Source organism: Leptidea sinapis, chromosome 25 (assembly GCF_905404315.1).
Source record: "Leptidea sinapis chromosome 25, ilLepSina1.1, whole genome shotgun sequence".
NCBI lineage: Eukaryota > Metazoa > Arthropoda > Insecta > Lepidoptera > Pieridae > Leptidea > Leptidea sinapis.
In genome coordinates, this window is record NC_066289.1 from 4,953,699 (window position 1) to 4,967,871 (window position 14,173).

The 14,173-nt window shown below is 37.9% G+C and overlaps 1 protein-coding gene across 1 annotated transcript in view; it reads right to left on the minus strand.

Moving 5' to 3' along the window:
* Positions 1-14,173, minus strand: part of LOC126972059 (alpha-2-macroglobulin-like protein 1) — a gene marked incomplete at its 5' end in the record, with an annotated part of 31,203 nt that overhangs the window by 16,317 nt on the left and 713 nt on the right. Inside the window, 9 exons of the mRNA XM_050818637.1 lie at positions 182-359; positions 1,094-1,251; positions 1,884-2,232; positions 4,212-4,334; positions 5,543-5,667; positions 6,475-6,613; positions 10,371-10,492; positions 11,548-11,630; positions 13,257-13,459. Coding sequence (XP_050674594.1) covers positions 182-359; positions 1,094-1,251; positions 1,884-2,232; positions 4,212-4,334; positions 5,543-5,667; positions 6,475-6,613; positions 10,371-10,492; positions 11,548-11,630; positions 13,257-13,459 — 1,480 coding nt within the window. The remainder of the gene's footprint in view (positions 1-181; positions 360-1,093; positions 1,252-1,883; positions 2,233-4,211; positions 4,335-5,542; positions 5,668-6,474; positions 6,614-10,370; positions 10,493-11,547; positions 11,631-13,256; positions 13,460-14,173) is intronic.

Consider the following 14,173-nt stretch of genomic DNA (forward strand, 5'->3'; position numbering starts at 1 on the left):
ACAACAAAATATATTTGTATGCTGATTTATTGGCGAATTGTGCTGTATATATAGATATAAATTGTTGAGAATTATGTTACTATGATTTATACAAATAAATTTTATTTCATCAAATCTTAATGTAGTCGGTGCTTTAATTTTAGGAAAACTAGGTAATTTGCTTGTGTCAAAGTAAACACACCTTGCACTGACAAACGTAGACCTCCGATGGGCATCTTTAGAAGATCAGGTACTTTACTATTTGATGAAATATTGACGGATCTGCTAATAACTCCGCATTCGGCTCTTAACGTGAGATTGGTGTCCGAGGGCAAAATGGACGACCAGCGCGCTAGACCTTCGAGGGCTACCAAGGTATCCTGTGGAAGAAGAACAATACTTTTTGGTTGAACTTTTCAATTATTTTTTTTCTCTGGTTTATAAAAGTTCTACTTTTAAACATTTAATGCAGAAGTGCTGATGTGGTAGACTATCTGATAACACATGATTAAATACATTTTGGCATCACTCCAGTCGTGGCAGATCTCAGCTGGTAAAAAATTAGGTAAAATGTGCATAACTTGTTGTTGCAGCACATTATTGCTATCCTACGAAGTACCAAGATCTGGTACCCCCTAAATAAGGCAGAAGACGTCTACTGTATTCCGCAATTCTTGCTGGTCATTACAATCCTTCCCACTAGTCTTCGCTTAGTAGTGCAATGACCGCTGGCCCTCAGCTATACGTAGTGTAGCCCTTTTCATGTATCTGGGGGATACCAAACAATGGCTTGCCATCTGATCTTTGTGGCCCATCCAGACTTCAATTTCATCATGTTCTCTCATTGCACCATTCTATCAATGATTCAAAGACCTGATGTTGGTACAAGTTGACCTTTGGAACATTCATGTCTGGCATCCATGCCATTTGTTTTGACATTTTTTAGAAATATAAAATATTAAAAAGACTTTTTGATTTATAATCAACGTGTGTTGTGAAAGGGTCGATGACGACGCGTGATCACAAGCCGCCACCTTATTGACGTAAGATCCAGGTAGATTAATATGACAAGGTTCTTTCCCTGTTGCAATGCAGTTATAACCTGAGTAGTTACCTGAGTAGAAACAAATCCTCCCGCGGCAGTTCTGTGCGTGGCGAGCCAAAGTATGGCTCGGCGAGCATCGCTGGAGCAGCTGTCGAGTAAGTGGTTCGGACATTCCGACAGCGCGAGCAGTGCGTATCCCGTGGACTCCACAGTCGTTGCTAAGCTACCTGATCATATTGGAATAGGTGTTACTGTCTTTTGACTGTGTTAGGGTGAGAGATTGTACATTCAAAATGTTATACAATAATCTGCTATAATAAACAAAAATAATAAGATTTAAAATTTTACCAGTGGGAGGCTCCTTTGCACAGGATGCCGGCTAGATTATGGGTACTACAACGCCGCCTTTTTCTGCCGTGAAACAGTAATGTGTAAGCATTATTGTGTTCCTGTCTGAAGGGCGCCGTAGCTAGTGAAAACACTGTGCAAACGAGATTTTGTGGTGTGTGGTGGCGATCAGAATTTTTGGGATTTTCAAGAATCCTGAGCGGTACTACATTGTTATGGGCAGGGCCTATAAATTACCATCAGATGAACTTCATGCTCGTCTCGTCCCTTATTGTCTTAAAAAAAGTTACGAATAATAATCTACTTTTAATCAATGTTAATATTAACGTTTCTCAATCAATATATGCTTACACATAATAAATAGACGCTAAGTGTATGAATTGTCTATATATCTTGACCAGTAGCGAATTTTAAAATTTTCTTTCAGTCAAAATCGCACTTCAAGCTATCGCAAAAAATATAATCTCAGAATATATAAGATTCATCTATCAAAATTATCCACAAAACTCACCACTCTCCCACCAAACGTAGTCCGTACTTCTTTTCGCAACCTTCAGAAACCCAACCAGCCCTTTCATCTCTTCATCCATCGTCAGCCCTGATGCCACTCCATCCAAACTTAGTGCCTCGTTTGTTAGTCTCAACTCCTTCTCATACCGTCGCAACCGCATAAAAGCATAGGTAATAATGCTGTATGCGTAAAGTTTTGGGGGAGTCTTTTTGGGAGGCAAGGCTCGGAGACACGAGAGGGAGTTTTGTATGATTCTGTAGGGTATTGGGAGGGAGCTTTCGATCAGAGATGTTATGACGTAGGCTGTAAGCGCTATGCTTGCTGTTTCGCCATCATCATTGAGTCCACCCTAGAAAAAAGGTTACTTTGTATAAACACGGTCTGAAAGTTCAATTTGGTATAAAAGTAATGTTGAAATAAGTATCTCGTATAAGTACAACATCGAATACTAGGTGTCTGTATAAATAGTACTACTTACCAGTGGGAGGCTCCTTTGCACAGGATTCCGGCTAGAATATGGGTACCACAACGCCGAATATTTCTGCCATGAAGTAGTAATTTGTAAGCATTACTGTGTTCCGGTCTGAAGCGCGCCGTAACTAGTGAAATAACTGGGCAAATGAGACTTTACATCTTATGTCTTAAGGTGACGAGCGTAGTTGTAGTGCCGCTCAGAATTTTTGGGTATTTTAAGAATACTGAGTGACACTGCATTGTAATGGGCAGGACTTGTTAATTACCATCAGCTGAACGTCCTGCTTAATTATATTAAGTTTCATTTAGCCAGTAATTTCACCAGTCACGGCGCCCTTCAGACCGAAACGCAGTAATGCTTACACATTACTGCTTCACGGCATAAGTAGGCGCCGTTGTGGTACCCATAATCTAGCCGTCATCTTGTGCAAAGGAACCACTGGTAATTTTGAATATTAATGCGGAGAGGTGACAAAAGTTGGGAAATAATCAATTATGGTTAGATATACCGAAGATAAAGGTCGCACGGTTGTTCTTCATCAAGATTGACGGATATAAGGGCTCATCATTCCAATTCTTCACTTTTATAAGACACGCACTGGATAGAAACCGGTTGAGGTAAATCATCCGTTCCAGATGCAGCCCTGCTGACCACAATCCTCAGACATGAGGGACCGACCCCAGAGAGAGAGAATATTTATTTATAATTACGTAAATTGACCATTATCTATTTGGTCCTCTCCGCTTATTTTTCAATTAATATTGTTAGGAGCTACTGAGGTTTCTAAATATGTTTGCAAAAGGCAAGTTTCTTACCTATTCAGTCATAACTGTCCGCTTGTTAGTGGGAAACATAATTATCGTATACGTCTATTTAATATTTATTTTATTTTTTACTGCTCAACATACAACAGTTGTATCAAAACGCTTTTCTGTACGCATAAACAACATAACCAGCCATATAGCTAGTAACTGTGAAAGACACAGTAAATGCGGCTTCTATACAAACTTTGGGCAGTTTTATGATATATCCGAGTACAGTAACCAGCCTCGCAATAACGATCAACCTAAATAAGTTCACTGCTGTTTGACTATCTGGTGAAGTAGTCGTGTATAAGGCGGCAACTAACCAGAAAGGAGTCAAGTTCTTCAAATCACTTATATTTTCACGTTGGACTTTCTCTGGCCGACTTAACAACGATGTTAATGGTGCTAATAAGAGTAATTTCAATGCCAATATCGCGGAGTATAGGAAATAGCTCTGCAGCAGTATTGAATTTGATTCCATATTTTGTAATTACTATCCTCGAAAGTAATTTGGTCTTGTTTTTAAGTTATACTTCTTATTATTATAATCAAATTTTCTTTATATTTAAAATAATTTCTCATAAAACACTTTATTTAACTTATTTAATAAACACATATGTTATTCATAATTAAAAAACTACGTTTAAAAAACCGACGAAAAAACTTAAAAGTATAAATAAAAAAAAATCACTTAATAGAGATTTAATTTAATTCACCTCTTATACAAATCTTATACCTTTAATATTAATAAAATACTATTCAAATTCAAATATTTGTTGTTTGGTTCTAGACGAAGCTATCCCGCTCAAAGTCACGCGTGGCGAGTGTATGTACCTGCATCTGGCTTTGGCACTTTTTATAGAACCAAATGGCAAACATTCTGCATCAATCTAAATAAGAATCACGAAAATCGGATAATAAATCTCAGCGCAATTGGTGTACATACTTACAAAAAAAAAATATCAATCGAATTGAGAACCTCCTCCTTTTCGAAGTAGGCTAAAAAACAAATGAAAGATAAAGAAGTATAATAATAAACTAAATTACCTTCAGTTCCTTGTGAAATACTTGTCCCTCATTTCTGAAGCAGCCGTTCTCCATCTGTTGTGACAGAAGCCATCTTTCTGCACGCTGTATAGCAGGGGGCTGCGGACTATCCGGGAATATTACCTGGTATAAGTTATCACTTATCACTTATAAGATATAAAAGCAAACTCACCGCACATCTCTATAATTATTGATAAGGTTGTCTTAATAAGCACTATCTTTTACATGTACTTATATTACCTTTTACCTTTTTCTTTTGTAATGTATGTATTTAAGTCAGTGACGTTCTATACATATGGATATATCATTCGTAGTCTCACAGTGGAACGACAAAAGTGTGCTTAAAGACAATGTTAGCACACTTTTCTATTTAGTCGTGTCAATCAACAAGCCTAAATGTGCTATAAAAAGTGCTTAAATAATGCATTAACGACTCAAAAAATAAGATGGTGTGACTTATCATCGGTAAGGTTATTTTATTTATACAAGTTTGATGTGCAAAAAGCTTAATAATATGGTATCAATTACTGAAAAGTCCCTAGACAAGACCCGCTTATCAGAATGAGACAGATGAAAGGACACAGTCAGAAATGAAAACAATAGAGATGCTCTTTTTAACCGACTTAAAAAAAGGTGGAGGTTCCCACTTCGTCAGTATGTTTTTTTATGTCTGTTACTTTCGACTGGGTGAACTGATTTTGATAATTATTTTTTTATTTGAAAGTTGCTGCTTCCATATTCTATGTTACTAGAATTAGATCTATTAATTAGATTGTATAAAATACGCAATTATTTTTATACTTTTTAGTGTATATTATATCTATATGTTTGGAATAGTGATTTAGAAGTCGGTTTTTTATTTGTTAAATTTTGCGGAAAGTAGCCCATGAATGCCCTAACACCTGAGGAATCACTCAATTCCTAATTTAAACTTATTGAAAATTACTTTCTTCTAATTGGTTTGGTTAAATAAAATCATGTTTTTAGTTTCTATAATCATAAACATATAATAAAAAACAGTAACATCACAACAATCAAACTGTGGAATGCAGTTCCTTGAGCGATGTTTCCAACTTGATATGACGTGTCATTTCAAAAGAATGCAGGAAGCATTATTTTGCTCGGTAATCAAAGGTTTTTAAGCTCAGAGGGATCGGATCGCAAAGGAATAAAATTACACTCACTGAAATCCTACACCATTTGAAGTTAAGTGAGACTTACAATAATATATGTACCTATATAATATGTATATCCCAACCCTGTGGCCGTAGTACCTAAACATCAAGTCTTGGCAAAACACTTAAAACGTACAAATAGATTTATTCACTGACCTGATGCGCTCTCCTTAGATACCGGATGCAGAACGCAGTCAGCCAAGTCGAAGCTATGGGGTCTGCCGGACCAAATGCACTGAAACCTCCTGACGGATGCACGTACTGGAGTTGTCTGGTGAACCCTGAGCATACACCGCTATTTTACCAAAGGTAGCAAGTACACACAACAGAGTGTATCAATACATGGTAGTAAAGTGGAGCTGATCCCTTAACTTTTTCCGCGCTTCGGATCCACTGTCTCGAAAAGACAGTTGGACTTGAAGTCACAGAAATCATGCGTTCAATTTCGAAAATCCATAGATCCTTCCAGGGAACGCACTCAATGATGCCTGGCTAAGGAAATTTGTTACTGACCATCCAATTATCCGCTTAACTCACATACATCTCTCCAAGGTAGGCTACACCAGTTAATGCTTTCCCATTTGTTACGACCTGCATCTAAGCATTAGTAGCTGGAACTAATTGTATGTGCAGTGTTAGTCCGGGGCAGTACTGCCACTAGACCTATTTCTACTACAAACCAGCTTGTACTAGTTCCATTATGAAGAGTGTTTATATATAAATAAAAAAGAAGTAGGTTGTTCTGTAATTCAATTGGTCATATTGCCACACAGTAGCATTGTATCATTTTAATAATACCTCTTACCAGTGGGAGGCCTCCTTTGCAAAGGAAGCCGGCTAGATGATGGGTTCCACAACGGCGCCTATTTCTGCCGTGAAGCAGTAATGTGTAAACATATCTGTGTTACTGGGCAAATGAGACTTAACATCTTATGTATCAAGGTGACGAGCGCAATTGTAGTGCAGCTCAGAATTTTTAGGTTTATCAAGAAACCTGAGCGGCACTACATTGTAATGGGTAGGGCGTATCAATAACCATCAGCTGAACGTCCTGCTCATCTCGTACCTTATTTTCATAAAATAAATACCTCTCGCAACATGTTCCTTTGCCGTAGCCGCCTGCTGTGACTGAGGGTGTAGATAACTTAATGCGAGCAGATTGGTCGCGAGACGTGCCATGTTCTGTTCTCCGCAACCGCGTGGCAATGTTACCAGCGCGTCCGCATCCTGAGATTAAATTATTTACCTTTACGGTGATATGAATACGCAACAAAAAGAATTTTTTTTTCACTGCAATGGAATTTTTACCAGCTACGGCAACCTTCAAACTGAAACAAAGCTAAAAGAATTAACATTATATTGGCGGCAGAAACAATTTTTTCTACATGTATATCACAGCGGCATTTTCTAGATAAATATCACAGCGGCATTTCCTAGATAGATATGACAGCGGCATTTCCTAGATAGATATCACAGCAGCATTTCCTATATAGATATCACAGCGGCATTTTCTAGATAGATATCATAGCGGCATTTTCTAGATAAACATCACAGCGGAATTTCCTAGATAGATATCACAGCGGCATTTCCTAGATAGATATCACAACGGCATTTTATAGATAGATAACACAGCGGCATTTTCTAGATAGATACGAGGGGAGGCTGATAAGTAATCTACCTAACTATGAAAGAAAAGACTTTGATGGCTAGTTTTTTTTTTATTTTTCTATATAGTCTCCTGCAAGTGAAATACACTTATGACATTTGGAAATAAGTGACATCATGTCGTTATAATAGTAATTTTTATTTTGCTCGTCAAAATGGTCAGTCACAGCCTCCTTCATTTCTTCGTCCGTCGAAAATCTGCGACCCCTCAATTTTTTCTTTAAATCTTTGAATAAGAAATAGTCACAGGGAGCCAGATCTGGACTATAAGGTGGATGGTTAATTTCTGTGAAGCCGTTTTTGCTCAGGGCTGACCTCGCCGTTAAGGCTGTGTGTACAGGAGCATTGTCTTGTAAAATCATAACACCTTTGCTGAGTTTGCCTCTCCGCTTTTCTTTGATTTGTTCACGAAGCTAGTCAAGCAAGTTTGCATAATATTCAGCATTCATTGTTGTATTTTATGGCAAATAATCTATCATCAAAATCCCTTCGACATCCCAAAATACGGTGGCCATTAGTTTTCCAGCCGACGGCCGAACCTTGAACTTCCTTGGCGGCTTTTCTCCTTTAAATTTCCATTGCATTGACTCTTGTTTGCTTTCCGGATCCCACTGGCGAATCCAAGTTTCATCACAGGTCACAATTCGAGAGATAGTCTCTTCTTCTTTACCTTTGACCAGGTCTAGAAATGCCTGACAACATTCTACTCGCCTTTGTTTGTCAAAGGGGGCAACATTCTAGGGACCCAACGCGCGCTTACCTTGGACATGCCCAAATGTTCGTGAATAATTTCATGAACTCGTTCACCTTTTCAACATTATCTGCGGTAACAGCAGAAATTGGCCTTCCACTACGTGGGTCGTCTTCCAGGCTCTCACGGCCATGTTAAATTGCTTCGACCAAAACTTTATGACGAATTCAGAAGGATTTGAATCACTAAACACCTTCAACATGCGCTCTCTGATCTGCGTAGGCGTATTTCCTTCTTTACTTAGGAATTTAATCACTGCTCGATGCTCAAATTTCATCATTTTACAATTTTCTTTCGACATGGTGAAATCAAAGCCGCGCCAAAAAAACAAAAGCAAGCGGAAAAAAATAAGCGTCATTTTTGAAAAAGGAATAAATATAGAATATGATTTTGCAGTGGCCAGTTCGATTTTCAAAACTTTCTTTAATAAAGTAGATTTTATATCAGCCACCCCTCGTATCATAGCGGCATTTTCGAGATAGATATCATAGCGGAATTTCCTAGATAGATATCACAGCGGCATTTCCTAGATAGATATCACAGCGGCATTTTATAGATAGACATCATAGCGGCATTTTCTAGATAAACATCACAGCGGAATTTCCTAGATAGATATCACAGCGGCATTTCCTAGATAGATATCACAACGGCATTATATAGATAGATATCACAGCGGCATTTTCTAGATAGATATCATAGCGGCATTTTCTAGATAAACATCACAGCGGAATTTCCTAGATAGATATCACAGCGGCATTTCCTAGATAGATATCACAGCGGCATTTTATAGATAGATATCACAGCGGCATTTTCGAGATAGATATCATAGCGGAATTTCATAGATAGATATCACAGCGGCATTTCCTAGATAGATATCACAGCGGCATTTTATAGATAGATATCATAGCGGCATTTTCTAGATAAACATCACAGCGGAATTTCCTAGATAGATATCACAGCGGCATTTCCTAGAAAGATATCACAACGGCATTTTCTAGATAGATATCATAGCGGCATTTTCTAGATAAACATCACAGCGGAATTTCCTAGATAGATATCACAGCGGCATTTCCTAGATAGATATCACAGCGGCATTTTATGGATAGATATCACAGCGGCATTTTCGAGATAGATATCATAGCGGAATTTCCTTGATAGATATCACAGCGGCATTTCCTAGATAGATATCACAGCGGCATTTTATAGATAGATATCATAGCGGCATTTTCTAGATAAACATCACAGCGGAATTTCCTAGATAGATATCACAGCGGCATTTCCTAGATAGATATCACAACGGCATTTTATAGATAGATATCACAGCGGCATTTTCTAGATAGATATGATAGCGGCATTTTCTAGATAAACATCACAGCGGAATTTCCTAGATAGATATTACAGCGGCATTTCCTAGATAGATATTACAGCGGCATTTTATAGATAGATATCAAAGCGGCATTTTCTAGATAGATATCATAGCGGAATTTCCTAGATAGATATTACAGCGGCATTTCCTAGATAGATATCACAGCGGCATTTTATAGATAGATATCACAGCGGCATCTTATAGATCGATATAACAGCGGCATCTTTTGGATATATATCAGAGCGGCATTTTATATATATCACAACACCTGAGGAATCACAAGAGCGTTGCCGGCCTTTAAGGAAGGTGTACGCGCTTTTTTTGAAGGTACCCATGTCGTATCGTCGCACCGCACAAGGAAGCTCATTCCACAGCTTTGTAGTACGTGGAAGAAAGCTCCTAGAAAACCGCACTGTGGAGGACCGCCACACATCCAGATGGTGGGGACATCCTAACTTGTGGCGTGTCGGGCGAAGGTGGAATTCGGCGGCGGGAAAGTAATAGTTCGACAACAGCAGCCCGTACGCACGACGCGACGATGGCCCGGTAGCAGATTGCAAGGTGGCCGCGCGGGCAGCTCTGCGAAATATATCGGGAGCGCGGTAGGTGCGGGAACAACGTCTCGCTCCGGCCAGATACTCAAGGCCGTTGGCAGGTACAGAACCCTTAAGCCAATATATTACTAGCTCGTTTGTTATGTGTACCTATGAAGGTCTATTCTTGCACAATATGCAAAGATGATAATAATAATAATAATTTATTCAAGACTAATAATATGTGGTACAGAATGTTTTGTGCCCTACCCTCTGCGGTAGGATACCCTGAGTTAGATCCTTTCGAAAGGCTATTCATTATTATACATAATTAGCAAACTCACTAAAAATAGGTATGTGTGTGTGTATGTGTGCGTGTGTGTGTTTGCGTGTGTGTTATTTTTATTATGTCTATGTTAGTATGTCAAACTGTGCACAAGATTAAATAAGTGTTAGTAATTGATGCTTAAGTTTTAATTTTAAGAACGTTTTCGTTGTATCGTTGAATTTTAATACTACTAGCCATTATTTAGATACTTTACTTTGATATATATTTAGGCACATCCTGAGCAATGGATGCTACTAAATATTATTTTAATATAATAAACAAAGTTAAACATACATAAAAATATATTATTCGGAAACAAAAATCAATAAAATGTTGGTTACCGCCCACAGAGGCCCTGTGAAGTCACTAACAGCCCAGAGGACCACAGTTTCAGTTCCAGGCACGATGTCTTCTTCCTTTGACCAATTCCAAGCTATACTCGATTTTACTGGTCCAAAATTTTCTGTAAAAGCACATGGTGTTATAGATGCTTTGGCACCATATTTTTATTGAATTTTATTAGATAATTGTCGATAACCGAAATATCGACTTTTAAATTTTTCCCAGTATCTCTCTCTATAGATTCGACGAAAAATTGATATGTAATACCGGTATTTTCATTGCTTTAGTTGAAACTAAAATAAAAATATGGCAAGCCACTCCAGCGTTCACGGGCTTCGGGTTCAAGCGATAACCTACAACCACGACCTGTATGCTGTGTGTAGTGAGGAAGCTGGTGGTGTTCTTGCATGAACTCTCGGGAAACGATGAAATGATGGAAGTTTTAAGACACCTTGTGGCATACACGATCAAACAGTGGGAGGCTCCTTTGCACAGGATGCCGGCTAGATTATGGGTACCACAACGGCGCCTATTTCTGCCGTGAAGCAGAAATGTGTAAGCATTACTGTGTTTCGGACTGAAGAGCGCCATAGCTAGTAAAATTACTGGGCAAATGAGACTTAACATCTTGTCTCAAGGTGACGAGCGCAGTTGTAGTGCCGCTCAGAATTTTTGGGGTTTTTCAAGAATCCTGAGCGGCACTGCATTGTAATGGGCAGGGCGTATCAATTACCATCAGCTGAACGTCCTGCTCGTCTTGTCTCTTATTTTCATAAAAAAAAACACCTTCGATATAGCCAGACTCAGACTAGGCAGGCCTACTTCCTTGCTTCCGATGGCCACCGAAAAAAGTTTCAACGTTTTTTCTTTAATAGCAAGAGGTCTCTAGTTAGTCGAATCCGAACTGTTTCCTTTTTTTTGGATCGGATACACAAGGGTTGACTTCCATGAGTCCTTGACTACGCCTTTATCGCATTAGAGTTAATTGGCGAAGATCAATGTGAATAAGATATGAATAATATGATGATGTAAATTTCAGCGATTTTTGTGATAATATTGGCGTTGTCCAAACTTTAACGGAGCAGCGCGTTACAAATTTCTTTTTATATAATATATTCGAGAACTGTGGCATATATATTATCATACGTTTATTGTAAATATAACTTAAGGAGGTACCTTTATCACATAACAGTATGGACCTGTGTTCTTGTGCTGGCACTCCTTCTGGGTCCACCTGCATTTCTACGATCACTTCGTCACTGAAAATTTTATTTATGCATAACATGTCAATGGATGCCTGTATAACAAAAATATTATTTTCACCTAACAGATAAGCAAATCAACACCTGTTAGTGGTCACAGAAGTACAGAGAGAGACAAATAAATAAAGTTCTATAAAAATAGTTCAAATCGCTGGCAAGCTTAAGAAAAAATAATAGAAGGCACATTACTATATATAGTGTCGATAATTTTTGAAACCAAAAAAATTAATAGTAGGATGAAACCCATTGGAAATGGAAGAGAATATAACAGAAATGAAAGGAAAAATAAATCAGGGGGCGATCTGAGGTCGGGAAGTGGAAAAGGGGTGACCCCCCCTTTTCCACTTAAGGGTATAAAACGGTTTATCTCGATTTCGAATTAACATGTATGTATTCTCTATGAAACGCCTTTTGATGGGCTTAAATTTTCCGAACACCTACCACTGTAGTTTATATTGTTTTTACACTATCGGAAAGAAGAGATTTTGACGAACAGAAAACAGACCAATTTTTGAAAAAAGCTGATATTTTGACGGGTGAATTTTCGATTGGAAATAAGGGTTTGTTTTCGATATTTGAGTCAAAATACATTGTATTTGGAAAATTACAGTGTATTTGGCACATAAAAAGGTAACTTTTGACAATATTTCGTAAAAGATAAAAATAAAAACAAAAACTTGGTTTTTTCAATGTTTCACATGAACTTTGAGGTTATGTGAAAAAAGTGCAAGTACAAAATTTGTAGATCTTTTTATTACCTTCAAATTTTCCATCTAAGTTTTTACCATAGGACTTGTACTTTTGCCGAAAATCGAGATAAACCGTTTTTTACCCTAAAACACCCCCCCTTTTCCCGACCTCAGATCGCCCGTAATTTAGTTTTCCTTTCATTTTTGATATATTCTCTTCCTTTTCCAATAAGTTTCATCCTACTATTATTATTTTTTCACTTTCTATCATTTATAAAGGCTTCTGCACTGGTCTATTATGGAATATTATCCATACGAGTGTCCACATTAATAGGTGAAACGTTGAGTTTGTTGTTACTTCTACTTTGTTTTATTTATGTCTCATACCCAGAACTTCAATGGTTACTATATATATAGCAGTTATAAAATAGTCAATCACTTTGATAAAATATATACTAGATTCTGTGTTCCTCAGTTTATAGCGCAAGAATGTGTAACTAGTCAACTTATACAAAAACCTTCGCCTACATTGATCGGGGATACTATCGCAATGTCATAATAGTATTTATTTTTAACTCAACCCATTCAGATTTAGTTTCGTCTAATGTTCGTAATGAATATAGGACCTGTTGCTCTGCGATTTTCTCGACTAAGAAATGTTCTAGACTTATTATTATTCAATGATGATAAAGAAATTTACGTTACAGTAAAGTCAAGTAAACGGTAAAGGTGGAGGGCAAAAGACCACGCGGATGATCACCTAGCCAATGGTCGGACCAAATCAAGACACTCACTGGCCTACCACTTACGACCGCAAAAAGGAATGCCGACGACCGAAAGGAGTGGAAGGCTTTCGTAACCAACGTTCCGAAAACTTTGAATTATGAACGCGAAGAAGAATGCGACCAAGAATAGAAGATTCAAGTAAACAAACCTGATAGTCTTCTGGCTAATATTCGTGCTGTTTCCACACTTATCCGCCACAGATGTCGCCTTGATGCTGAGTCGCGCGACTCCAGGCAACTTGGCCAGGATTGAAACGCGACGTGCAATCGACGAGCGAGCGAGCACGCAGGCCCTCTCCACGTAGTTAGCAGGACCCTCCAAGTGAGGGTCTGTGAGGACTACTATTTGGACCTGGCGAAGGTTTTGATAATTACAGGCTGCTTAATATTACAATGCTAAACCCAAAATTTATACCAGTATCTTGGTTATGTAATAATTATAAACAATACATTAAGTTACCAACATTGAGATTACTTAGTCAACCATATTAAGTGTTCACTGCATCTATACTGTCTTGCTTCACTAGTTTACAAAACACTTTAAGGTAGATGTACTTCTTTTTTCATGTTTAATCCATAGATTGGCTGTTTACATGAAGGAAAGTGGAGAAACGCCATACAGATGTAATGAATGACTGGTGAATGTTGGTGGCGTCTGTTGCGAAGTTGGAAAAGGCGGCTGAGACGGATCAAAACAATATACTAAACTAGATTTCGTCACCAATGACATTAATATATTGTATATCCTCTGTTATGTTATTTTATCCTTAAACGGCAATACGCATACGTTTCTTCGTTATCCGATGCGTTTATCGAGCTTCTAAATCTTCAGGTGTACATGCAAAATCGTTAATACAGTTTGAAATTGGTGAAATATTATATTTTATCAGTTTCAATCAATTGTCGTATGATATTATTATAAGTATAGGTAACAGCTGTCGCCGGACTTTCACGAATACGTCACAGAAAAGATTAAGTCTACATCTAAATTAAAAACACAGAGCAACCAGATAAAAGGCATAAAAGGCATTTATTTTCTCAAAATTGATTCCTTTAGAATTATTTT